The sequence below is a fragment of the Myxocyprinus asiaticus genome, chromosome 7, assembly GCF_019703515.2.
Source record: "Myxocyprinus asiaticus isolate MX2 ecotype Aquarium Trade chromosome 7, UBuf_Myxa_2, whole genome shotgun sequence".
In the NCBI taxonomy this organism is placed as follows: Eukaryota; Metazoa; Chordata; class Actinopteri; order Cypriniformes; family Catostomidae; genus Myxocyprinus; species Myxocyprinus asiaticus.
The window spans coordinates 35748937-35776537 of NC_059350.1; the positions used below are offsets into that span (position 1 = coordinate 35748937).

At 36.3% G+C, this 27601-nt stretch overlaps 1 protein-coding gene across 2 annotated transcripts in view; it reads left to right on the forward strand.

Annotated features, from left to right (window-relative positions):
* The window catches only part of LOC127444370 (bifunctional heparan sulfate N-deacetylase/N-sulfotransferase 4-like), a 128571-nt gene that overhangs the window by 64626 nt on the left and 36344 nt on the right, over nucleotides 1–27601 (forward strand). The window contains exons 6-7 of one of the 2 annotated variants that reach the window (XM_051703686.1): nucleotides 5461–5589; nucleotides 12332–12370. In XM_051703686.1, coding sequence (XP_051559646.1) covers nucleotides 5461–5589; nucleotides 12332–12370 — 168 coding nt within the window. The remainder of the gene's footprint in view (nucleotides 1–5460; nucleotides 5590–12331; nucleotides 12371–27601) is intronic. The other variant, XM_051703687.1, reaches the window with a different exon arrangement.

Sequence of the window (27601 nt, forward strand, 5' to 3'; positions counted from 1 at the left end):
GTTATTATTCGGGTAGCTAGATAAACCTGTCGACTTTGCTTAGCAAGATTCACACTCATTTACACCGATTATGCTTAATAGGCAGACAACGTGTTAGGTTATGTAAACACCTTTAATAGAAGTAAACGGATATCCTTTATTTGGGTAAGGTCATTACTTAATCACTCTGCATGTAAACACATTTACCAGCATTCTTACTTGCTTATTCAATGTTTGCAAGTGTTATGTTCACCCGATGAAGTAGTTCACAGCTTTCAGATTTTTTTGATTAACCTGATTTTTGGTATTTATCAGCATATTGATGTTACAGTAGTTGACTTAAAGAGATAACTCTCCATATAAATATGTTGAGAATGTGATGCTTTATGCTGTATGAATTGCAGTCATTTTAACACAACAACACACCAAACTGTGCTCCCAAACTCGAAGCATTTGCATTCATGTTGCTGTGTAAAGTGTGTTTTGCGCCTCACACTGCACAGGAAGCTGTATCTAAAGCTGCATATATCACAAATACGTGTGTTTATACAGACTTTTTAATGCACCATAAAATATATTTACAATGGAATCAAAAAAATCTAGAAACTATTTATCACACTCAAAAGCTCAAATATTTGATTTTCACTCGCACAGCCAGCAGAAAATAAGATGTGCACTGATTGATAATGGCTATATAGACCACCAGATTTAAACTCTATAAATGACATAAATCCAGAAGGGTGAAAAGAAGACATCTTAGCAGAGAAAATATAGAAGAGAGGGCTAGATTGCAAAAAAAATAAAAAAATAAAAATAAAAACCTTTTCCATCAGCTATACTGTATTATTTCTCCTCTGCTTCATGCATGCCATCACTGATTGTAGGTGGGCCCTATTTCATGCTCTCTGGTAGGGCAGATTTGCAGTGTGCCACTGGTTGCTACACTTGCAGGGTCTTGAAAAATGCAGTGAGATTTGTCTGTGAGAGACAGCTAAAATACAAGCAACAGCTAGTACATCAAAATCAATGAAACACACACACACTCTCTAAATTAATTAATTATATCACACTAGGACACATAGTGCATTCACCACAGTCAAATCTGTTCTAAACACACACACAGATTTTGAATAGATGTCACGAACCACAGCTTTGAATCATTTTATTGCTAAATAGCTTTTTACTGTCTCTTTCCCCCATTTCTGGTTAAAGGCTCTATGGTTATGTGAAGATTTCACTTAAGTATACACAAACACACATTTCTGTTAGCACAGGCATTCACGTGTAAATTAACTAAACAATGTGTGAGCAGTACTTCAGTGCAAAAACCTGCATCTTATTCACAATCCAGTTTAACCAGGTGCTGTATGCAAGTATTTAAATTACGTCATTGCATTCTTCATTATAGATTGCGACTTATTCACAAAATTCAGTGCTATTTACTGCAATAAAAGAGATGTTCGTGAACATTTTCTATTGATCATGGCAGTAGTGCAAATATAGGAGAAGAGTGTTTTAACCAGTCATATATCCAGATGCATGGTGTAGTCAAGTACACTTCAAAAACCAATTCAGGTGCCTGCATTACAATGTTGGAAAGATGCTCTTTAGCCCCAGTAAAGGATGCCAGATCTCACTTAAAACTAACAAGATCTGTAAGTGCGCTGAGCAGATTATGTTCAGAACAAAATTTTGGGGCATGTTTGCGATATAATTTGCATAATTCCATTAGTGAATTGGGTGCTTAAATAACAGAGACAGCATGTGCAAATAAATGACGCTATCAGTGGGTGCAATTCATTCTATAATCCCCCAATCTCTTTATTTAATTACTCTGATAAAACAGCAGGAATTTATCATCTTTTATTCACTTCTTATGTCTACTTGTGCCTTGTCTTTAAAGTTCAGACAAAATTTACATTATTCTCTGTTAAAACACCAGCCCACTACAATATGTGTCTTTCTTCGTTCTTTCTAGTGAATTAGAGATTTCTTTCTTTCATTCACAATACAAAAGAACAAATGTTGGCAGGCGGGACTTAATTCAGTGATGTTGCACCTGCAATTTAGCTGTCATCCCCATCTCCAGTATTAAAAGCTCAAGACAGATGTTTTACAGCAGATGTTTGTGAGCCCAAATCTTGCCCTTTTTTTAGTGGAAGCACCAAATCAGGATTTGGGTCAGTTGTTCGTACACCTGCAGCCTAATTACCAGGCCTCCAGTGTGAGTATGACAGATCTCTGATCAGGGACCCAGAGCGCTGAATTCTGATGAGGGTGGATCTGTGGAGCTTAAACTAGAGCTGTGAAGCATGTCAGATTGTTACAGTCTGATTTGGCTCCGCAATACGGCAAGTCGACAACACGGCATAGAGCCGTTCCATTCACAATGGGACAAATCACCACCTCAAACCACCACAATAATATACTGACAGGGCGAGTTACATTCAACGAGAAGAAAGAGAGGGAGGGGGAGGTGGGTGGCAGAAAAGTGAACAATAAGGATGAAGCACATGAATAGAGTCTCATAAATTTTCCTGGTATATGGTAGGACAGGCAGTTTAGTGTGTTTGCACTGGAATTGAATTTTAGGAGATGGAGTAGATTAAAACATTAAATCAAGGCCACATGCATGCAATACAATTGGTCTACGCCTTTCTAGTGTGTGTATGTGGTTTCATGCACACGTTCAGTTGAACGCACATGCTACATAATATTCGGAGAGAGAATGAGAGAGACGTTAAAGCAAGAAAAGCAATTAAGTTTATGTTAAATCAAAAGATTGGACAGAGTCCCAAATATCAATTTCAGCTCAATCAAACAGTCAGAAAACAAGCATATGGGTGATGAAAGCTCTTATCAATGCATTAGAGCACACTGTGTTTGTGGGTGTGTTAATGTAATAGATTTTGCTGTTTTAGCAGTTTGCTGGAGGAGGCGATCTGCCTCTCTGATATTTACACACTGTTACAGTTTTGAGAAATTGATTCTGTTGCACCTTATAAATGCACTGTACCAGCCTCTCTCTATCCCTCTCATTCTGTCTTTATCCCTCTCTCTTGCTGTACATTCTTTGCATACAGAGCAAGAATGGAAAACTTTCACTCACACACAGCTGGCTAGTGTGTTACAATTAGGTGTACAGGCACATATAGTTTCCCAGATGACATTAATTTAACATTTAACTTTTTCATAGCTCTGGATACATAGTTCTCAATAGCCACTTTTCCTTCATCGGGCCACTGCGAGCCAGGGCTATCAAGTGCTCAGCCATGCTCAGTAGCCTCGGACCTCGAGCCGCGAGACCAAAAGTGATCCGCAATCCCACCTTCAGGTCAATAGACCTACAGCATTGCCCTAATATGCCATTAATATGCTGCCCTTGTGCGAACGTCACATAGCCTACTAATTTTTCAAGCAAAAGGGGAAGATCAAGTTAAGGTATCAGACTCTGGAGACCAGCTAGCCCTCAAAATGAACACAGATTTGTACTGTGCCTACGATTTCTGTAAACATTTTCCCAAACCTGTAACATTGTGCACTGGATACACAGTCTGATGTTGCACATTTTCATCAGCCCAAATATTCAGAAGAGCCATTGATCTGTTGAGGTAAGCTGGTAGCCAGATATGAAAAATTGGGAAATGAGTATCTTGGTGCTGAAACCTCTGATCTCACTGAGCGAAACTCAGACTTTGACATTGACCCCAGCTCAATACCCTGTTGGCCTTCTTTGGCCCAAGGGTAATTGGCAGGCCAAAGGCCATTGGCCCCGAGGAAGCACAGAGGAGGCACGATAAAGCCCCGGAAGTGACAGTGTGAACGTAACTGGCCCTGGCACGCACAAGCATGCCCTCATTTGGCCCGATAGTGGCAACGTGGCTATTCATGTTTCATTTAAGGATCAACTATTCTCAGATGTTCCTCCTTAAATTCCATCTTCCTAAAATTGGCTCAGATTATTTGGCCTTTAAAACTTTTGATAAGAAATGTTTGCATTCATATTGAAATGTCTGACTTTTGACAGCATACTATATTATCTTGGCAAATCTGAACACAGTGCATGACATAGTTGAGACCTCTTCTGAAACTAGGGTCTTGAGAAGCAGGAGACTTACCTTAAAATGAAAATTCTGTCATAATTTCTTTCTTTCTTTTGTGGAACACAAGATGTTTAGCCGAATGTTGAGCATGCTCTTTTCTATGTAAGTGCAGTGTAGTTCTAGCATGAAGACTAGCAGCTGTACATCATCGCACCATTAGCTAAGTAACTCCTAGCCAATCACATGTAAGCCATTGCCTTATAAGTCTGCTCACAATATATCATATTGCTATTTCAGTGTGCTAACACGGCAACCTCCACCACCCCAATGCCACCAGTTTGAGTCCCATCCTGCATGGGGGCAGGCTCCTCATCCCTGCCTCCTATTTCCGGCAAGATCTGATGGTTCCAAGTACAACAACTTCGGACCGCCAGACAGGGCTTACACCAAAGAGAGACATTACATTCCTGTTTTATATTCATCAAATATATGTAATCTAAAACTTTACTCAAATCTGCGAGTCTTCCTGATAGAAATGAAGTGAAAGTGGATTAGGACAACGGCTGTGAGTGAGAGAGTGGGCAAAAGAGAGAGAAAGAGGGGAGGACTAAATTGTTTCCATTGCTGTCAAGCAGTAATTTTATGACTTTCAGTCACAGCAGAATGTTCATTCTCTTTCTCTTGTCTTTTTGTCTCTATGTCTGTTTGCCACATTTTGTATTGTGGAATTTGGCTTTTTCCGCTGAGAAATGTTTCTGTTTTCTTTAGCTGATCCAGACAGGAAGTAAATCATATTAAGTTTTCTCCACTCAACAACTGAACACAGACACACTGACAAGGGACCACAGACCCAATAAAAATTAATGTGTAGAACTGAAACTGGTGGTACTGCATGATGGACAATAGAGAGGTTTATTAGCATGGGTTTTACTTTTAAAAAGTGGCGTAAACACAATATATGAAGTAAGGGGAACGCAAACATGCTGGTTCTGATGTCATGTTATGAAGATTAGCTCATTAAAATTAATTAGGTGATGCTCACAGACTTGAATATTATCTTTTACTGTTTTGTTAAATAAATAATCTATGTGATGCTAGTCCAGAAGCCATGTCTAAAGTAGATTATTTATAATTCCCAGTCAAAACAGTATTATACAAAACAGACCCTTTCTAATAACATTATGATTAGAAATAAAATGTACATATTAAAAAAATACTTTACTGGGATAATTCACACAAAAATTAAAATGAATACTTGGAATACAAAAGGAGATGTTGGGCAGAATGTTAATTTCAGTCACCATTCACTTTCACTGGATCTTTTTCCATGCAATGAAAGTGACTGAGTTTGTCATCTCCTTTTGTGTCATGGAAGAAAGTCACATAGGTTTGGAATGACATGTGAATGACATGTATGTGTGTGTTTGTGTGTGTGTAGGTGCTTCCCCGTCAGACATGTGGCTTATTCACACATACCATCTTCTATAAAGAATATCCGGGAGGCCCTAAAGAACTGGACAAAAGCATACGAGGAGGAGAGCTCTTTCTGACTGTCCTACTCAACCCTGTGAGTCTAATTCACACACACACTTCTCATTTCATCCTATAAGACTCTTGTATTGTTTTTCTCTGCCTTATTGTGTTCTCATGCCCTCCTCTTTCTGAGTCCCATGTTAGTGTTTCTTATAGATTTGTTCTTCCACCATGCATGTATGTTCTTATACAACTCTGCTTGAATCAGCAGTGACATTAAAAACAAGAGTGTGTATACTGTTTGTGTGAGTGTGCTGTTTGTTAATACATTAATGAATTGCTGATAGATGGATATGTATTGTGGACTGCATCCACTAACATCCTGTGCATTTTGTACTGTATGTGTAAATGGAACTGTATAAAACTTTAATGTTTAAGAGTCATACTGTGTGTGTGATGAAAGCATTGGAGTGGATCTCCTTTGGCTAAAGGCCATTACTAAGGGTTGACTCATTCCCAGGGTACTGCGCTGACCTGAAAAACAAGCAAAATTTAATCAGGGACTGTGTATTCTCGTGTTCACATGGATCCTGATCATCTGCTTGTACCAGAAATAATAAACAACCCACAGATACAGCAAGGAGGTAAAATGAAAAACATAAGGAGAAGGAGGTGTGAATATGTAGTATATTGTAGTTTGTGTGTGTTCGTGTCATTGATTGTTCACTTCACACTTACCTTGCCAAAACCTAGGGTGTTATAGTTCTTAATAGTGTGTTTGTGTATCTGTGTTTATCTGTATAAAAGAGGGACTAACGAGGAAGAGATATTGAAGATTGTCAATTTGAGAGCAGTGTTATTTGCTGAAAATTCCCTCCACCTTGTTCTTCACCTCTTTCTTTGTTTTTAAAAGAATGTTCTTGGTTCAAAACAAGTTAATCTCAATCGACAGCATTTGTGGCATAACATTTATAATCAAAGAAAATTTATTTAACTTGTCCCTCATTTACGAGTGAATGAGGCCAGTCAAAAAAACTTTAGAATACACACTATTTAAAAGTATAGCTACAAAACATAAACATGATACATGTAAACATGATTTTAGTGTCATCAAATCATAGATTTAATGACATTAGGGCGTTTATCAGATTACATGGTTTACCGACGCTGTCATCATGACAAAAAAGTACAACTTTACACAGATAAGGTTAGTAAGTGATTTTAGCACGCTAAAATTATGTTATCATGTATAATGTTTATTTCTTGTAGCAATACTTTTAAAACAGTGTGTATTTTAGCATTTTTGGACTGGCCCCATTCGTTTCCATTGTAAGTGCCTTACTGTAGCCATATGCTATGCCATACGTCATACATGCAAAGTCAATGGGCATGGCCAGGAAGTTTTGGTATTTTCGGGGAAGCATGCGCTAAGTCTAGGCGAAAGTGGGTTTGGCGAAATTGCACATGCAAAGTGCTAATGGGCTGGGTCAAGTGCAATTTAATTCTGAGTTTCCTCTCCGGCATCATCTGCATCCTATTATATAGTCCATTCCCTGTCAAGAACCGGCAATATAAACAAAGACAGCACATTCATAAGACTTTTGGAGTGTAAATGGACTGTATGCAATGAATTTGAAGAATAGAACTATGGGCTTAAGGTTTTTTTTTTTTTTTTTGCATTAACCTTTTCGCGCTGGAGTTTCACCTGTACTGACGGATCCCCCAGTGTGAGTTCTTTAATGCGCTGTGTAATAAAAAAAAATCTTACCTTACACTTCACAGTAGATGCACTGGAGGACAGATTATATCACAGCAAGTGCACTGAAGGTCAGATTATATATTATCAAACATATAATGTGTTTTTTAGATGTTTATAATGATTGATTATGATAGATACGATGCGATCGCAAACATGCTTGACAGCTATGCGTGCCACCATATTGTTTATATTGCAATGCAGCATGGGATTCTGATGATGGTTCTCACTCAGTTAAATTATAGAGAGTGTAAGTATTATTAATCATTTCCATCTATTGACACACAAATCATGGCTAGTATTAACAGTGTTTGTATCGGAATGCACTTTACTTCTACTGGTCAATTTTGATTTTGAAAAAATGATTTATTGAAAAATTAAACCAAATATATTTCTAAATTCAAATTACACTTAAAACAAAACTAAAATATAATCATAATAATGAAGTGGTCAAAAAAATCATACCAAATCCAAACATTTTACTCTGTCCAACTTCTTCCACCGGCCCTTTTTGCAGAGACTTAAAAATCACTCTACGACAATGAGAGGAAAAATACCAATATAAATAAGATCATAAATACAACTGTAAATATATACATAATTGAAAAATAAGCCATGACCTTTAGATTTAACAATATCTCTTTTTTTTTTTTTTTTTTTCTCAAAATGGCTATGACAGTGATTTTCAGGGACTTTATTTAATGTTCCACTATATTTTAAGAGTTTGGACATGAACATTATTACCACCTGCTGGGGGAATCTCCAAACTGCAAATGCAGGAACTGAATTAGGACTTTTTGCTGAGATGGTATTGAAACTTCTTGGCGCAACAACCAAATTCAAATTCCGGTTTTCACCACTTCATTTGCATACAGTACACCCACAGTTTGCACGACTACACCCACAGTTACGCAAACACTCCCATCCACGCCCTTTTGCACTTTGTGCTGGCACGAAAATTGCACTTAGAATTAGCGTTCTCACAAATATTGTATAAGACGTTGTGCATGGTCGTAGCGCTGTGCTTTGCGCACTCACGAAAATAGAGCCCTTAATGTCAAGTATATGTTTTAAATCGAAAAAATAGTTTTAAGTTTGAACATCTAAAACTGTACATAAGCAACCAAACTAAACTATTATTGTGCTTCAAAAAGTGCAGCGACAGCCCTGTGGAAGAAAATTAACAGTAGCATGGTCTCACGTCTGTCTTTCTACATTAAACTCATCACTTACATACATTTATGTGACCCTAGGCTCTCTGATTTATTAATCACAGTTACATTCTTCTGTGTTCATATGAATCACTGTTAACATTTAGCTCTGAAGACACAGCACTACTTATTAATGATATGCATCACTCTTCAAATTCACTTCTCTTCTCTTCTCTTCTCTTCTCCAAGTAGCATTGATTAAACATTTTTATTGGAGTGATAAAAACTGTTATTACATAAAAAAATAAAATAAAATAAAAAACACACATATTGTTACAACATTGACTGCAAAAAAAATTGCTACTGAAGCCCTACACTTTCTTTCCATGTCCACAGGGCTTTAAAAGAAACTCTTTTATCTGCCCATTCATTATTGAGGTCCTCTCCCTGACAAGAGGTGTGTGTATGTGTGTTTAAGAGTATGAGGTTAACAGAGCAGAAGATCAGTTACAGAGGGGAGAACACTTCATTTTTTACACCATTTTACCCTTGTTTATGCCGCTTCCTAAAAACAGAAAGCAAGAGGGTGAGCATTGGTGCCCAATAAGAGGAACACAACAAATTCAGCTGACATCATTTTGTGTATTATTGTCAACTTTCAATTATCCTGAGATGAATGGACAAATTCCACACACCACTGAGACAGACAGATGGAGGAACAGAGAAAAGAGGCAAAAACATTTAATGAAAGAAATACAATTTCAATCAAAAACTATGAGCGTAACTAAGTAGTCTGTTATGGGAACGGAAGGGTGTCAAATTAGAAAAAAGTAGCGAGGGAGTGTGTTTGTTTGAGGCTAAGAGGGAGATAGAGTATAAGAGACAAAGAGAGAAAAGGCATAACACTGGAAGACAGAATTTTTCAGTTGGACTCTCCTGTTAAATGAGCCAGTGGTGTGTGTGTGTGTGTGTGCAACAAGCACTAATGTAAACAGACTTGGCTGCGTTCATTGGATAATCACACTTGATCAGCATGTTTTTACTGTGAGTATATGAGTTTTAAACAGTGGTCGTGGTGCTTTTGTGATAGTTTGGCTTTCTGTTTCATAAAACAAACATATTATATGCCTGAAAAGACTGTTTGAGTTGCTGTTTGTGTGAATGAAAACCGCATCTGCACCTAATAAGTAGATGTGGCTGCATGCATGGGAAGATCGTGTTTAGATATGATGGCTGTGCATATACAAGCTGTGGACTGTTATCGTGGTACTTTGGTGACAATTAGGCTGTTAAAATAAACATATTATGTGCTTGAAAAGACTCTTTGAGTAGCTGTTTGTTTGACAAATGACAATCACTACTAATGTAAACAAATGGCAGCACACATCTGAGGAAGATCACATTTGATGTATTGAATGTTCGTATAAGAGCTGTAAACTTTTTATCGTGGTACTTTGGTGATGAGTTGGATGTATATACACTACCGGTCAAAAGTTTTGAAACACTTGACCGAAATGTTTCCCATGATCTTAAAAATCTTTTAATCTGAAGGCATATGCTTAAATGTTTGAAATTAGTTTTGTAGACAAAAATATAATTGTACCACCATATTAATTTATTTAATTATAAATCTGAAATGTAATTAAAAAAAAAGGTTTTTGAAATTGATGACTTGGACCAAATAATAAAGAAAAGCAGCCAATAAGTGCCCAGCATATAGATGGGAACTCCTTCAATACTGTTTAAAAAGAATCCCAGGGGAAGTTGGTTGAGAAAATATCAAGAGTACATTTCTGAAAATTCTAGGCAAAGGGTAACTACTTTGAAGATGCTAAAATATAACATAGTTTTGATTTATTTTAGATTTTGTTTAGTCACAACATAATTCCTATAGTTCCATTTATGTATTCCATAGTTTTAATGACTTTACTATTATTCTAAAATGTGAAACATTATAATAAATGAGTAAGTGTTTCAAAACTTTTGACCGGTAGTGTATATAAAATAAACTTATTCTGTGGTTTAAAAGACTGTATGAGTAACTGTTTGAGCGAATATAAACTACAGACGCTTGACCAGCGTAGCCTGTGTTGGCACAAAAGCTGATTTGAATCTGGCAGCTTGTAACGTAACTGGCTGTTGCAGAAACACATATTTTCTTATAACTTCACCTGCTCCTACAGTGTATTTGGGTTTGTTTGTGTGTAGGTATAAGTGTCCAGGTCTCTGTTGACTTGAGTTCTCTTGCTGAAATGCCCATAGTCACAGTGAAAGGTGAGCAGTGGTAATTGGAGTCTCTCATGCTTGTTTGTGTTTGTGTGTGTGTGTGTGTTTGTGTTTACTGGTTAAATTTTCATGTCTTTTCCAGGCTAATGATTTATAATTCTGTCAGGTCTTGAACCTCTTCCAGAAGGAACATCTGTTTGGAACCCTTTAGATCCTCTCTCTCTCTCTCTCTGTTTATGTCTGTACTCGCTTTCTCAATGCCCCCCACCTCTCTCTGCTGTCTGCAAGCACTAGGTAAAATGAATCATAAGGCCTATGGCTTTGTGTTTGTGTCTGTGTGTGTAGGGGTTGTTGCTTTCTAGTGTCTATTTTACAAAGTATGTGGGTGTGGGTGTGTGTGTGTTTGCTATTGATTGCTGAAAGCACAGCATAAATCATATTTTGTTTGTGGTACAGCAGAACTTGTTCAGTGGTAAGATTGATGCTGTACACATGTAAAAAGCTTGTGTTCTTATGTGTGTGGAGTGAACTCAAACATACACCACAATACCACCAAAATACTTTATAATGCTTGACATCTTTTTAATATCAGGGATCCCATTCATTCTCCTGCAAGGGTTTAGTTGAATTCACCGGCTGTGTATGTGTGTGTTAGACCAGTATGGCGTAAAGCATGCCAGTGTGACAGAAGCTGCTAAACTTGTCTCATTATCCCATAAATATACCCCCCCCCCCCCCCGCTCACGGTTACCTAGCATCCCATCCATCAATCAAAGCCTGCTGCCGTTGCCGTGCCGACATAATATCCACAGCAACCTTCTGATGGAGTGGCACTTAGGCTTGAGTCCATTACACGCACCAAGTCCAACCAGATCCGGGTTGATTATAAAACACTTTTCTGGAGAAAATGTGTTCGTATACAATATTTCCCAATCTTCTTTTTCTCACGTACCCCCACAGCCCCATCAGTAAGGTGCAAGTACCCCTATATCGACCAAACTTCAAATCTTTTATTGACCCGCGACGTCATTCCACTCCCTTTTTAGTCCCGCCTCTTTAGTATTCCTCAACCTTTCTCTAATGCAGTGATTCCCAAACGGGGGTACGTAAGCAGGGCTGCATTAATGCACGGGCTTACCTGGGCTTAAGCCCGGGGTCCTGCGGCAGCAGGAAGGCCCTGAACTCCCAGGCGGGGCTAAACCCGTCCGTGTTGCGCATGGTCATCGAGTGAAAACGTTGTGAGAATTTCTCACATATTTCTTTCAGAATCTAATCGAAAGAGGAAATCTTTATCAATACCCAGCCTTAATTTGTATTGATAAAGGGATGTCAATAGATAAAACCAATACGGATTGATCAATAATAATCAATAATAATGATAATGTTAAATAATATTTAGTCTTTGGTACACATATTCTTCAATACATTACATGACCTGCACATAACTGTATATCTGTATATAAAATATTCTAACAACATTATTACACTATTGTATATTTCTCTTTTTTTTATGTTATATCTTATTTTTCAATAATTGTTTATGTCACTATATGTATACATGTTTAAATGTGAATGTTTTTATGTATTTATATACGTTGCATTCTCTTGCACTGGAAGCTTCTGTCACCATGACAAATTCTTTGAGTGTGTAAGCATACTTAGCAATAAAGCTCGTTCTGATTCTGATATTTCTTTTTGTGTAGATTACCGATGGTGCTGTGGTGGTACATACGGCAAAAAAGGTTGGAAAACACTGCTCTAATGAATAGTGTAACAATAAAAATAGATAAATACAATTAATTGCTTAGTTACCAAAAGTGTATAGGGTCATTAGTGATCTGAGATATGTTAGGACATATCCTATTTTTTGGACCTGAAAAAAAAAAAAAAAAAGTCCGGCCGGGATTTCAAAAGTGGCTAAAAATGTCCAGGATTTTGCTTTGTCATCATATTGATGTACTCTCTACAGTTAGGACTAACATACAATCTGTGTATTTGATACTGTTCACGTGTTTACTTGTGCTTATGTGATTATTCTTGCTGTGAGCGACAGAGCGCGCACTCTTTCAAAGTACTTTTTTACATTCTCTCACTCGCCTGCTCGCTCTCTGCGTGCGCTGTATGTGTGTGCGTGCCAGAGTGCTCTGTCACTGTCAGCCAGAAAAATCTATATCGTAAGTACACTTTTACAGTTTTTCCTCAATCGCTTTGTCTCAATTCTCAAATGAGAATTTCTTTTTTTTAAAACAATCTCTGAACAATTAGTTTCTTGTTCACACCAGATTTGAATTTCTTATTAATTTAAACAAATTGCACGTGTTTTGGCACGTGTGCAAAAGAGTAAGTACAGTTTTCTACAATTTGCACAATAACTAAATGCACATGGCTTGCTGATCAACACTGATGAGTTGATTCTCAGTGAAATTGTCATACTCTTCACAACTTTCATTCTTTCATTGTGTGAGCCATCACATGCAAAATGATCCATTCAGTTATCAAAATCTGTCAGACATACATGTATGTTCCATAAATATCTATGACATGGGATGTTTGTGATGTCTGCTAAATCTCTGGGCAGACCAGCAAGAGCGACAGGATGTCCACCAAGAAGATGGAAACTTGTAGTGTTACGTACTGTGAGGAGGTACAATTTTTGTTTTTTTACAAAACTACCGCAGGTTTTTTCATTGTTGTTTTTTTTTTTTTTTTGCATGGAAGTCATTTTGTGGCAATTTTCTGTTCACTATATAAGACTTTACATGTAAGAAATGTGTATAAATGGACATGCAAATGTGAATTTTCTGTTTAAATGTAACATTACTACAAAAATAAATTTACTGTATACATACAAATGTGCATATCCTTTTTCTGTGTTCTACATTATTGTACAGTATTGACTTTTCCCAGTAAACTTTTACCTACTGTTGAAATCTAAAAAGCTCAGTGTGATACACAATAGCATTCAGCTAGACAAAACGAACATTCTTGTATAGTATAGTAAGCAGTCAGTGTCAACAAAAAAGTAGAACAAAAATGAAATTTGTATATAACAAACATTTCCAGGCTTGACTGCCATGGTGAAAAAACATCTAAATATTTTGACCAGTACAACTCAGAGAATGACAAAAAAACTTGCCATTGGCCAATTTACTGACACAATAACTAGGTTTTGAAGCATTAATTAAATGTTTTAGGTGAGTTAAAACAGTTGTGTCAATTGCACTTACAGTTTAAAGAATGTTACGGCAGTTTCAAAAAATAAGCCAAAGCGATTGAGAAAAACTGTAAAAGTTTTGTGAATTATTAAATAACGCTTACAATGCATTGTAATTTTTATCTGAAAATGTTGACTATATCGAGACAACTTCAAATATACTACACATCAGGAAATTTAAACTAATATGATAGATAAAAATAGACCATGATGGAAATTTTACAACTAAGTCCGTCAGATATTTGTAGAGAACCTCTGTATGTGACCTGTAAAGCTGGCACTTGCGTGCAAATTGCAAAAAGTCAGAAAATACAGTGAACAAGAACACACCCCAGGCCATTTGAGAGGAGAAACAAGCCCTGTGCCTTTATTCACATCATATCCATACTAAATATAATGCGACAAGCACAAAACATTAGCCAAAGCAGAGTTTGTCATAAAAATTTGATTTTCAGGGAAGTAAACCTGGGCACAGCATGAGGACTGAAAAGTGTGAAGTGTAGAAGTATACAAATTATTTTTTAATGGCATCTGATCTTTTCTGTTTTTATTTTCTGTTGATCTATTTTATTTTATGGCCAATATCAAATGAATTAATGGTACTATGCATTAAATGTTTAGTGGTAGAACACCCATGCATTTAAGGGTTAATATCATTAAAATATACTACAATACTATAATAATCATTAAAAATAAAAAAACAAAAAAAAAAAAAAAAAAAAAAAATATATATATATATATATATATATATATATATATATATATATATATATATATATATATATATATATATATATAGGTGCAAGCAGCAATTAAAGGGTTTCAAGCCTTTAAGGTCCTTTAAGTACATATGTAACAGATAGTAAGTATTAATTAGACAGTCTGTTAGCACCTAAAATAATGATAAAGTCAATATGGTATGAATAACGTGTTTCTTTGTGAAACACAGCAGTATATACAACGATTTACATGCATGTAAAATACGATAGCGCCTCCTGGTAGCCAATTTATTTCCAATTTTGCACAGATCTCTTGGGCCAAAAGATAAATAGGCCTAACAGGTTTAGTTCCGATCAGCCTTATTTAACACTATATAAAAGCTACTGAAAGCTGATTGGTTGATGGCAGCCATGTTGACACTGCATGCAAAATTTCAAGTCAATCGGACCAACGATTCCATAGTTAGAGCCACTGTTAGTTTTTTAATTATTATAGCTTCACCAAGAGGCAGAGACATGCAATTGTTGTGTGTGTGTCTGTGTCCCAGAATTACCCGATACATAAGTTTACCAAATTCGGTGATAATATCTTAATCCGTTCAAAAGTTATAACCATTTTAGTAAAAGTGGCCATGCTCACTACATACATTTTAGCATACCATTTGATGATAAATCAAAAGTTCAAAATTCCTTTGATATCTTTTAATATTGGGACTCTGGTGAATCTTTCTGCACTAGTTTGGTTCCGATCGGCGAACGGCCTAGGACTAGTTAGTTTTGATTTTTTTTCAAACAATACAAAATAACAAGAAAATGAGGGGCGGAGCCTAAAAGATTCTCCATGACGCAATGAGTCACTAGAAAAAAGAATCTTGTTTCTAGCCCTTACGGTTAGAGAGTTATGGCTCAAAATGTGATTTTTTTAAATTATTTTTTTTGCTACCTATGGGCCGATTGGGCCGATTCCATGCGTATGGCTAGCCTGCCGGAGTACTACCATCCCTGAAAGTTTTAAGTCTCTAGGCCTTACGGTTTGGTCATGATCAATTTTAGGGCAGAATAATAATAATAATAATAATAATAATAAAATTATAATAAATATAGCTGCAAGCAGCAATTATCTGAGTTCAAGCACCATAGGGTCTTTAAGTGCATGTATCACGATGTTAAAGAATTATTCAGATAATTCTGAATATAGAGCTAAAGCAATATTGTTTTATTTGTTTATTTTTAATATATTTTACTGTGATATTTATGATGGTTTGGTCTGCATGAATAAAAATAACAAGCAGAAATTACAGGGCCAAGCAAACCATCAGCATGTAAGGACATATGATTGGACATTTCTGATAATGATTTTAAGAATAGCTGTAAAAAAATAAATAAATAGAAATTTTTATAAAACAAAACATTTCATGATAACTTTTGACCAATAGTTGGCACTTTCACCGAATTTGTGGTGCTGTCAGGGTTTGATGCCAATGAGACACACAAAATTCCAAAATGTCAATAGAAGCAAAGCATCTAATTTGCTGAAGTGCTGTTCAAGAACCAAATTTGGGTCAGTTATAGTTGAGAGTGTCCTCTATCAGTGTGCCAAATTTAATAACTTTCCTATGTACTGTTCTATGGGCTGCCATAGACTCCCAGCCAGAAGCAGAAGAAGAAAACCAACAGATACAATAGGTGCCTATGCACCTTCAGTGCTCGGCCTCTAATATTAAGAAGAAAACTAACGGATACAATAGGTGCCTATACACCTTTGGTGCTTGACCCTAAATATAGCTGCAAGCAGCGATTACAGGTCCAAGCACAACACAAAAATCTTACTGAGCAAGCATAGATCACATCACTCCAGGATGGATATGAACCCACAATTTTCTGTTCCACAGCTCAGTGTGCTATCCACTGCACTACACAGTCACAAGAATATTAGTCAACAGAGGGAAATACCAAGCTTAGAGGAATCACAGCCAAACACAGCTGTTACCATGATCAACTTCATATTCATGTAACTTTTCAACAAAGATGCAAATCAGCATTTGATTGGGGAAAAGACCAGCCTTCATTTAGTAGGCAAAATACAAAAAGCTCCTGAACCACACACATTTCTAATGCAAGGCTTGCTGATGAGGGGATTGAACCCATGACTCCATGAGCTATAGTCAAGAACCTTACACACTGTGCCAATCAAATGACGTAACTTAGCCATGGCAAAGAGACATGCCGATTTTAGAGTCAGCACACAAGTGTGGGTTATTTTTTTTAACAATATGTGGCACTGTCTCCATATATTCAAGATATCCTCAGGACATAATGTCGAAGATGCATTACAGTTTTCTTTTACATTCAACAATGCATTCAAAAGATATATCCATTTTAAACAAAACAAACATATAAGAAGATAAATAAAAATAAGAATAAAAAGAATACCTGCAAGCAAGCCCTGAAATCATTCTGTAAGCAAACTACAAAAAGCTCTAACAAAACAGAAATATATTTAAATGACTTGCTCAGGTGAGAATTCAAACCCAGGACCTTTGAACTACAGTTCAGTGCAATAACACACTGAGATACTCAGCTGACATGTTCATCAAACATCACAAGTTGAGTCAGCACAAAAGTGTGGCTTATCCTTTGAACTATAGGTGGTGCTGTTTCAAAACTGCTCAGGTATCCTCCGGACATGATGTAGCTCAGGTATCCTCCGGACATTTAAATTTTCTTTTAAATCTGACAATGCTTTTAAAAGATATATCACTGTTTAATAAAATTAAATATGGCGGAAGGACAGCATGGCTGATATGAAAAAAACTGGTATCATTGAAATCCTCATGACCCAAGGAGTCCAAAGACACCAACATGATTTTAGGCTATACAGTTCAAAAGTTATGGGCAAAAATAGCTAGTTTTTACATCTTTTGACCCATAGGTTGCGCTGTCTCCAACTTAGTATGTACCCTCAGATCATGGTCCTGATGAAACATACCAAGTTTCAGTTAGAAACTGTTGCCGAGATGCAGCCTCAAATGCAGTTTTACATCGACCTTGTTAACTTTGCGCTGGCGTAACTTTTAAATAAATGCGAAAATCAAAATTCTTTATTATCATTTCTGTGGGGCTTGGTCTAGAGATTATTTTGAGCCATTGAACAAATCGGACAAAGTTTGAAACTTTTAAATTGTAAACATCATTATCCAAGATGACAACTACTGTAATGGGCAGAGTTATAATGTATGGGAGTTCATTTGAAACATTAAGAGGAGAGTAATCAGACAAAAAAATAAATAAAATAATAATAATTGTTTCTAGGAGAAACGGTTTAAAAGATATACGCAAAACTTTTTGAATTTTTGGACTGGAGCAATGGAGTTTGTCTAGAGGTCACAAGTTGGCTATGGGGACTATTCATGACCACCCCATCAGTGTGCCAAATTTAATGATTTTCCTACAAACAGTTCTATGGGTTGCCATAGACTTCCATTGGGGAATATTAATAATAATAATAATAATACATGTAGCTGCATGCAGCAATTATCAGGGTTCAAGCCGCTTAGGGCCTATAAGTGCATACCAATAATCATGAAATGCAAAAATTAACAACTGGTTAACAATATACAAGTTCTGTTGTACAAAGTTCCCTGTATGTCATGATAACGGACTGGTATTGAAACAGAATGTGATGTTTTGGAGATGAATGCAGGAATTTTATTTTTTTGGTTGCCATGATGTAACTGTTATCAGAATGAATGTCTAGTCATTATGTTGTGTTACATGAAACTTGGATGTGGGATATTTCTACTTGATATCTTTGATGTTTGATCATAATGGCATTTCATTGCATGATGGTCATAATATTATAAGAAAACAAAATTGGAATGATCCTGTTAGCCTAGCAGGTGTTAGACTGTTATTAGAGACGTGTCAGAGCAACCATACTATAAATGATGCTGCAATGCTCGCATTTGCGTTACAGGTACTTATAGAAAGAGTACAAAGTAGCATGATTAGAACACGTGTCTTTGCAAATGTTTGTTAAACAAGTGTTATCATCATGTAATGCAGAACCTTTGCTTCACAGAGTGATATTTTTAAATAAAGGTCAAGGTATAGTACCAAGATTGTGCATCTTTCTGGTTTTGGAATGTTTGTGTGATGACAGACCTCTGCGTCTTGGCAAAAGTGAAGTGCAATATTTTGTAGGAATTTCCGAGTTGGAAGTCTAACATCACTTTTCCTAGTAGGGAGGTGTAATTGTTTATTTTGAATTTAGTTTATTATGATGTTTATGATAGTTTGGAGCAGCAATAAGTTAATTACAGGGCGGTTTATAGTAAGTAGATAAAACACTCTGCATTTCTGCGGGAACTCTGTAAAAAGTCTGTAAACACAGTCAAATATGTCTTAAGTGAAAACATTTACATATACATTTAACATTTACATTTATTCATTTGGCAGACGCTTTTATCCAAAGTGACTTACAAAAGAGGAAAACATAAGCGAATCATCTTGGCAGTGGTATGAAAAAGTGCTGTATTACAAAGTATCACTAGCATCATAATAGTATTCAAAACAGAATAAAGTGCTAGTTAAGTGCTCATGGAAAAGATGTGTTTTTAGTTGTTTTTTGAAGACAGAGAGTGAGTCAGCTTCACTCTCTGTGTGTGGTTCACAGGATGGAGTTGGGAAGGTCGATTCCACCAACGTGGTACGATGAAGCTGAAAGTCCGGGAAAATGTTTTGGTGCCTTTTTGTGTTGGTACAACAAGGCAATGTTCCTTAGCCGACCACAGGTTTCTAGTGGGCGCGTAGCTCTGCATAAATTATTTTAGGTATGCTGGAGCAGACCCAGTGACTGTTCTGTATGCCAGCATCAGAGCCTTGAATTTGATACGTACATCAACCGGCAGCCAGTGGAGAGAGACAAGGAGTGGTGTAACGTGCTCTCTTTGGTTCATTTAAGACCAGACGTGCTGCTGCATTCTGGATCATTTGCAGGGGTCTAATTGCACATGCAGGGAGGCCTGCAATGATTTAGGAAAACAGGCGAGATAAAAAATAATTGGATATGATCAGGTAGGATCTGTTTATTAAGCTTTGCAGTGCGAGCGAGTACTGGTGTCAGGTTACATCTGCACCAAGTGCTTGTTTGTCAGACACTAATTTACCTTTTCTTATGCAGATCTAAACAAATAATAAACTTAAGACAAGAAACACCTTTGATGATAAATAGATTGGAAATCCGTTGAGTGTGTAATGTTGCTTTTGTATACCCATTATTTCTCCATAAAACCATGAACAGAACTTAGCCAATGACAAACGCGAAAAAGTCAAACATTTGAACTCTTGCCGTGTGTTCCGCAAATAGTCCTGCATGACAATGCAACATGCAAAATAGTTCTCGTGAACGAGCATGACTAGCAGAGGTGCCTATGAATACTATATCCCATGTATAACCGCCTATACGCGCTACCAAAAATTGTTTGTCATTCTATGACCCTGCTCTATTTAAACAAGGATCTCATGCACATGATATTTCATCTATTGGTGCAATAAATAATTGTATTTGAAATAAACCAGGGGTATTCAATTAAAGTTCCAAGAGGTCCAGTCTCTACATTTCCTTCCCAGCAAAGGTCCGGAAAATAACTTACATGGTGTCAGTAGTCAGTATGCTGTAGCTATGAAATGACATAAGGAATGCCTATTCAATTTTATGAAATAGTTATTATAAATGTACAAGTTGGCAGCAATAGTACTTTGTAAAAGAAAAAAAAAATCATAAAGTCAAAACAGTCTCTTCAAAATTAGGCAAAAATTATGACATTGTGGCCCCAGAGACAAAGACAAAAAATATTCTGCCAAAAGATCACAATATTTCAATAAGTTCATCAATGAGTGCCCTTTGATATGAATATTAAAAGATAAAATCAACTGTTTGTTTTGAAGCTGAATGATAGCAGTCCAGTATTTGTGTTTGAATATATTTAGATCCCTAAGGGGCATAGCAGGCCTTTTGACTAAAGAAATATACATTATGGGAGTTCAGAGGTATCCCTTGAGAGAAAATGTGGAAAAATATATAAGTCTGAACGGACCGTTTTTATATGTTCCATAAAGTGAAAATCTACCAAAAACAAATACTGTACATTGTAAATAATATATAATAGTATAATATATAATCAGGGTTGGGGAGTAACAAAATACATGTAACGGGATTACGTATTTATAATACAAAATATAAGTAACTGTATTCCACTACAGTTACAATTTAAATCATTGGTATTTAGAATACAGTTACATTCAAAAAGTATTTTGATTACTGAAGAGATTACTTTGCATTTTGTTGTCATTTGTTTCATTTAATATTTAGTCCTTTCAGATAGAAAACATTTAGATTAGCATTTGAACAGCAGTGAAACACTTTCTTATGATGTGTTACATTCATACGAACAGACAGAGAAGCAAGTTTGGAGCACAAGAAATAGAAGTAAACCTTGTGTAAATTGTCAGCTTTAGGCTAAGCTAAAATGCTATTTCTAGCCATTTTACATTCACTTTACCAGGCACGATCATATTTATTTATCAAGAAAATTCACGTTGGATCATAATTTAGTTTTTCTAGTAACACCTTTTATATTAGGGCAAAAATCGTATTCTTGATAATAATTTTTGTATTGTTTTCCTGTAAACATCCAAAAATGAAAATACCCTCATCATTTACTCACCTGAAATTGCGATCCGCAATTGCTGTGCACGCAATGATAAACACATCAGTCCGGTTCACAAATATATTAATCTTCAGTTCATTTAATGAATTGTTTAGGAACACTCACAAACAGTTGTCATTTTGAATCATTCTAGCAAATTCTTCATTGAATGCACAGAGTGGTTAAACATGATCTGACTTGATGATCTGAAAAAATTTTATCATTACTTTCCTATGATGTCCAACTTGAAATTAACAGAGATAAGTATGTGCAATTGAGGAATGTGAGACTTAGATAAGAAACATAGAAACCTAGTTAAGAGCTTAAAAAAATATTGTTGCAATTACAAGTGACGATCACCTGTTGCTTGTAACTGCTCTCATTAAGTGCCGAATTAACGCTGTATTCTCATTTCTTCTCGAGAGAACTGTCTTTGTCCCTTGTACCTGCATACAGGGAAGCAGTAATCACGCCAACACCAAGATGAGCCATCGCACTCACACCCTGGATTTGAAAGCATACATAAATATAAAAAATTTATATAAAAATTGTAATAAATGTTTCTGAGAGGGCTGATGGCATATTCACTGTTCTCTTACAAAGTTATTCATGTTTAATTGTAGGTCAATTTAATATTTATATGACCTCAGCTGCAAGTTTAAAGTTAATCCATAACTGAGAATTACAGTATCTCACAGAAGTGAGTACACCCCTCACATTTTAGTAAATATTTTATTATATCTTTTCATGTGACAACACTGAAGAAATGACACTTTGCTACAATGTAAAGTAGTGAGTGTACAGTTTGTATAACAGTGTAAATTTGCTGTCCCATCAAAATAACTCAACACACAGCCATTAATGTCTAAACCGCTGACAACAAAAGTGAGTACACCCCTAATTGAAAATGTCCAAATTGGGCACATTTAGCCATTTTCCCTCCCCGGTGTCATGTGATTTGTTAGTGTTACAAGGTCTCAGGTGTGAATGGGGAGCAGGTGTGTTAAATTTGGTGTTATCGCTCTCACTCTCTCATACTTGTCACTGGAAGTTCAACATGGCACCTCATGGCAAAGAACTCTCTGAGGATCTGAAAAAAAGAATTGTTGCTCTACATAAAGATGGCCTAGGCTATAAGAAGATTGCCAAGACCCTGAAACTGAGCTGCAGCACGGTGGCCAAGACCATACAGCGGTTTAACAGGACAGGTTCCACTCAGAACAGGCCTCGCCATGGTCGACCAAAGAAGTTGAGTGCACGTGCTCAGCGTCATATCCAGAGGTTGTCTTAGAGGTTGAAGGGGTGGGGGGTCAGCATGTCAGTGCTCAGACCATACGCCGCACACTGCATCAAATTGGTCTGCATGGCTGTCGTCCCAGAAGGAAGCCTCTTCTAAAGATGATGCACAAGAAAGCCCGTAAACAGTTTGCTGAAGACAAGCAGACTAAGAACATGGATTACTGGAACCATGTCCTATGGTCTGATGAGACCAAGATAAACTTATTTGGTTCAGATGGTGTCAAGCGTGTGTGGCGGTAACCAGGTGAGGAGCACAAAGACAAGTGTGTCTTGCCTACAGTCAAGCATGGTGGTGGGAGTGTCATGGTCTGGGGCTGCATGAGTGCTGCCGGCACTGGGGAGCTACAGTTCATTAAGGGAACCTTGAATGCCAACATGTACTGTGACATACTGAAGCAGAGCATGATCCCCTCCCTTCGGAGACTGGGCCGCAGGGCAGTATTCCAACATGATAACGACCCCAAACACACCTCCAAGACGACAACTGCCTTGCTAAAGAAGCTGAGGGTAAAGGCGATGGACTGGCCAAGCATGTCTCCAGACCTAAACCCTATTGAGCATCTGTGGGGCATCCTCAAATGGAAGGTGGAGAAGCGCAAGGTCTCTAACATCCACCAGCTCCGTGATGTCGTCATGGAGGAGTGGAAGAGGACTCCAGTGGCAACCTGTGAAGCTCTGGTGAACTCCATGCCCAAGAGGGTTAAGGCAGTGCTGGAAAATAATGGTGGCCACACAAAATATTGACACTTTGGGCCCAATTTGGACATTTTCACTTAGGGGTGTACTCACTTTTGTTGCCAGCGGTTTAGACATTAATGGCTGTGTGTTGAGTTATTTTGAGGGGACAGCAAATTTACACTGTTATACAAGCTGTACACTCACTACTTTACATTGTAACAAAGTGTCATTTCTTCAGTGTTGTCACATTAAAATATATAATAAAATATTTACTAAAGTTGAGGGGTGTACTCACTTCTGTGAGATACTGTAAATGTTAAATCAGTGTTAAATCACTAAGCATGTTAAAAATCTGAATTAAAATGCACAGAATGTACCATTATGTACTCCCTGCAACAATTTAATGACAGTCAGACAGCGGTGCATAATGGACTTCAAAAGATTATCTGATTTATGGGGGCTGTGGCAAATGTTAGAATTAGTGTAAATGTATGTTAGAATTTCTGTGGAATCAGACATTTATGCAAAAACCTATCAGTTAATATCTTCTGAATGATTTAACATATATTAAGTTTCATGTGAATCAGGCAAACAGCCTAGGACGAGTTTGAAAAAGTAGGTTTTTCAATCAAATCAAAATGGTATGTTTTTTGTGGAAATGGAAATTCATGTAACCAAATGATTTGGAGGCACTGATGGATTCACAGAAATTTTTACAAATTTTTTTTTATCATATATGGTTCTGGAGTTAATTCAACTGCTTTGAGCACAGTTGCACAATTAGGATTTTCTTAAGTTATAGCACCACCTAGCTTAAAAAATGAATGAAACTCGGCATGTAACCTCAGAGTGTTCTCTTGTCTGTGTACAAAGTTTTGTTAAGTTTGAAAATTGTGCTCACAAGATACAAGCTAATTAGTCATTGTAAGCCACGCCCCAAAATATATTTGCTTATATCTTTGGAAAGATTTGACGTATCAAAATTCTTTTGATAACCTTTTATCAGGAGGGTTTGTAGATTATGTATGTCAAAATTCGTGCGATTTGGGAAAACAGACTAGGACGAGTTCGAAAAAGTGTGTTTTCAAAAAAATATTTGTGATAAAAAAGTTTCTTTCGGGAATGGAAATCCTTGTGGCCATATCATTGGGAGCAATGGTGGATTCAGAGAAGCTACAAATTTGTATTGTAGCCTATATGGTTCTGGAGTTATGAGCAAAAATGCGAATTAGCTAATTATACCGCCACCGTGTGGCCGATTGTCACAAAATTTTATATGTGGCCTCGAGTTGACATCCTGCTTGTGTATAGTCATTTCCATAACACTCGGCCATTCCCAATATGAGTTATATGGTGCTGAAATTTGATTGGCCGTTGGCAGCCATTTTTATTAATTTGTTGAATCTATTTTTTAAGAATATGTTAGCATTTGAACCAAAGAAGATGCATATTTAATTTGAACTTGGTTACTCAAACGGCTGTAAAGTTATGACAGTTGTAGTTGTAGAACCCCCTAGGGGTGAAATTGTACGGAACTTTGCTGACATCTTTTAAACGTCCTGTTGACTATTTGTACCAAGTTTGGTTACGTTTGGAGTTTGTGTTGAGTAGATACTGATCAATTACTCAAATGCGTTAAACCGAAGGAATTCTATTGTTAATATCTTCAGAACGATTTCACGTATCTAAATTCTTTTGATAACTTTTTGTCAAAAGGGTCTGTAGATGATGTATACCAAATTGCAAGCCAATCGGACTAAACGTCTAGGAGAAGCTCGAAAAAGTAGGTTTTTCAAAAAAAAAATTAAAATGGCGGGAAGAAATATAGATGGACATTAAATACATTTCGTAGGGCTTGACTCAAGGAATCAGAAGAAAAAATCATTTTGATTCTAGCCCTTACGGTTGCAGAGATATGAGCCAAAACTTAAACTTGTGTTTATTGTAGTGTCACCTAAGGTCAGATGGGGGTGCGTTTGTGCACCTGAGTAGTGAGGAGGATTTGGGATCATCCAAAAAAAAGTGTATTGTCAATAAAACACTAAAAGTCAATAAGTCTAAGTGGTCCTAAAAAAAAAAAAAAAAAAGAAAAAGTGACACCTTAAAATTGACCGACCATTGAAAATTAATGGGAAAGACCCCCAATTTATTTTTTTATTTTTATTTTTATTTATCTGTCAAATACAATCAATAAATCAGCCACAATGCAGAAAAAAACAGAAATTACAGGGTGAGACTCTAAAACATCCTCAGTGCAAAACATACACACCCACTCACACACACTTACACAAACACAAGAATAAACTGGTGAGACTTTAACACAATGCTTTTTTTTTTTTTTTACATTTGTCAAATAAAACCATCAAATCAGTCACAATGCTAAACATACACACTCAGAAAAGAAGGGTTGAGATGATAACACACTCAAACTGTAGAACACACACACAGAACCAGGTCATCAATAAGTGGAGCTCTACAGCCATATTTTGGTAATTGTTGGCATTACAAGTAATTTGTTGTTTTCCAGCTGATGACAGCAATCTGACACACTAACACACAAACATGTTTGCAAAATAATCTTTTACTAAAGATTGAAATTTCAAAATGTTTACTCTGATTCTTCTGTTTTATACTCTAATTGAATTTTCTGAAATTTGCAGTTTTGGCATAATGGCATAAACTGCAAAAACTGACACTTCAAATCAATTTTAAAATGTTAAACTTTGACAGATAATATTTTTTTTGTTGATAATGTCTAAATATATATTGATAATGTCTAAATATATATCCAAATGCATATCTTGTGATAAAATTAGGTTATAACAAGCCATCAGACTACACAATAGGTGGCTACAGCCATCTACAGGCTGTTACTGGCATGACATGGTTTTCAAGTCATGTTATTTATATTTTGTTCACCAGATGGCAGCAATCTGCCTCCAATTTATGCCACATTCTCATATTTTCTTCATGTTTCAACTTAAGAAGTGTAGGTTCTGAATTTTTTATTTTTTCTAAAAATGTGCTTATTTGTTTATGCAAATGAATGGTAAAATGTAGAAATTTACACGTAAATAAGATCAGAATTGCATAAAATCCCAAAAGTAATGCATAATTGTATTGTTCTGACTTCAGGGAAGAAACAATGGTATCATCATAATAAAAAAATAAAAAAATGGTTACACATCTAAACCTTCCAGTCAAAAAAGACCATGAATACCAAAGGAAGGTGCCATTTTTGAATACTATAGGAGATTACTTTTTTTATAAAATTCTAAATGGCGGAGAGTGGCTGATGTTGGAAAAATTGACAGAATAATTTTTATGCAGTAAAGTACAGTCTGCATTGTAGTAAGCACAATATGAAGTACAAATGATTTGTAACAGAAGTACACATTTTAAAACTGCTCTTTCCAAGACTTGAGCTCACAAACTTTTGACTTGTGTACTAATGTGTTAACCACTGGGCCATTCAGTTGACACTGTTCAAAAGTGCCAAAGATTCTATCCAAGCTGAGAGCAGTAGGTTTTAAATAATAAAAAAATATAATAAATAAATTTAGAAATGTATCTCTTCCAATTTCAGAAGACTTAGAATAAGGAAGCAATGATACATTAAAAGTTTTGTTTAAATTGACTAAGCATTATGACCACTATGTGGTGCTGTCTCCAAACTGCTTAGTTTATAACCTCAGGACATGTTGTCGAAGACCCCTTCCAATTTTCATTCAAACTGGACAAAGCATTTTAAAATATACATAACGTTTTCTTCAAATTCAAAATGGCGGAGAGGTTATATGGCTGATGTTGAAAAAATGTAAGGAATATATTTTTAATTGAAGCAGGAATTATGCAATAAAGGACAGTCTGCATTGTAGAACGCACAATATGAAGACCCCTTCCAATTTTCATTCAAATCGGACAAAGCATTTTAAATATACATTACTTTTTCATAAAATTAAAAATGGCAGAGAAGTTATATGGGTGATGTTAGAAAAAATAATATCGTTGAAATCCTCATGACCCAAGAAATCCAAAGACACCAAACTCACAATTTTAGGACAAATGGTTCAATAGCCAATTTGGAAATTTCTTGACCCATAGGTGGCACTGTCACTAAACTTTGCATGTTACTTTGGATCATGGTCCTGATGAAGCATACCAAATTTTGTTTTGATAGGACGAAGCATTGCTGAAACACAGCCTCAAATCAATTTTCACGTCAACATCGTTAATTTGCTTAGGCATAATTTCTGAATGGTAGCACAAATTAAAATTATTTCTGTCAGTTCTGTGTGGCTCTGTCTGGAGATTATTTGAGCAATCGTTTGGACAGATTGGACAAAGTTTGAA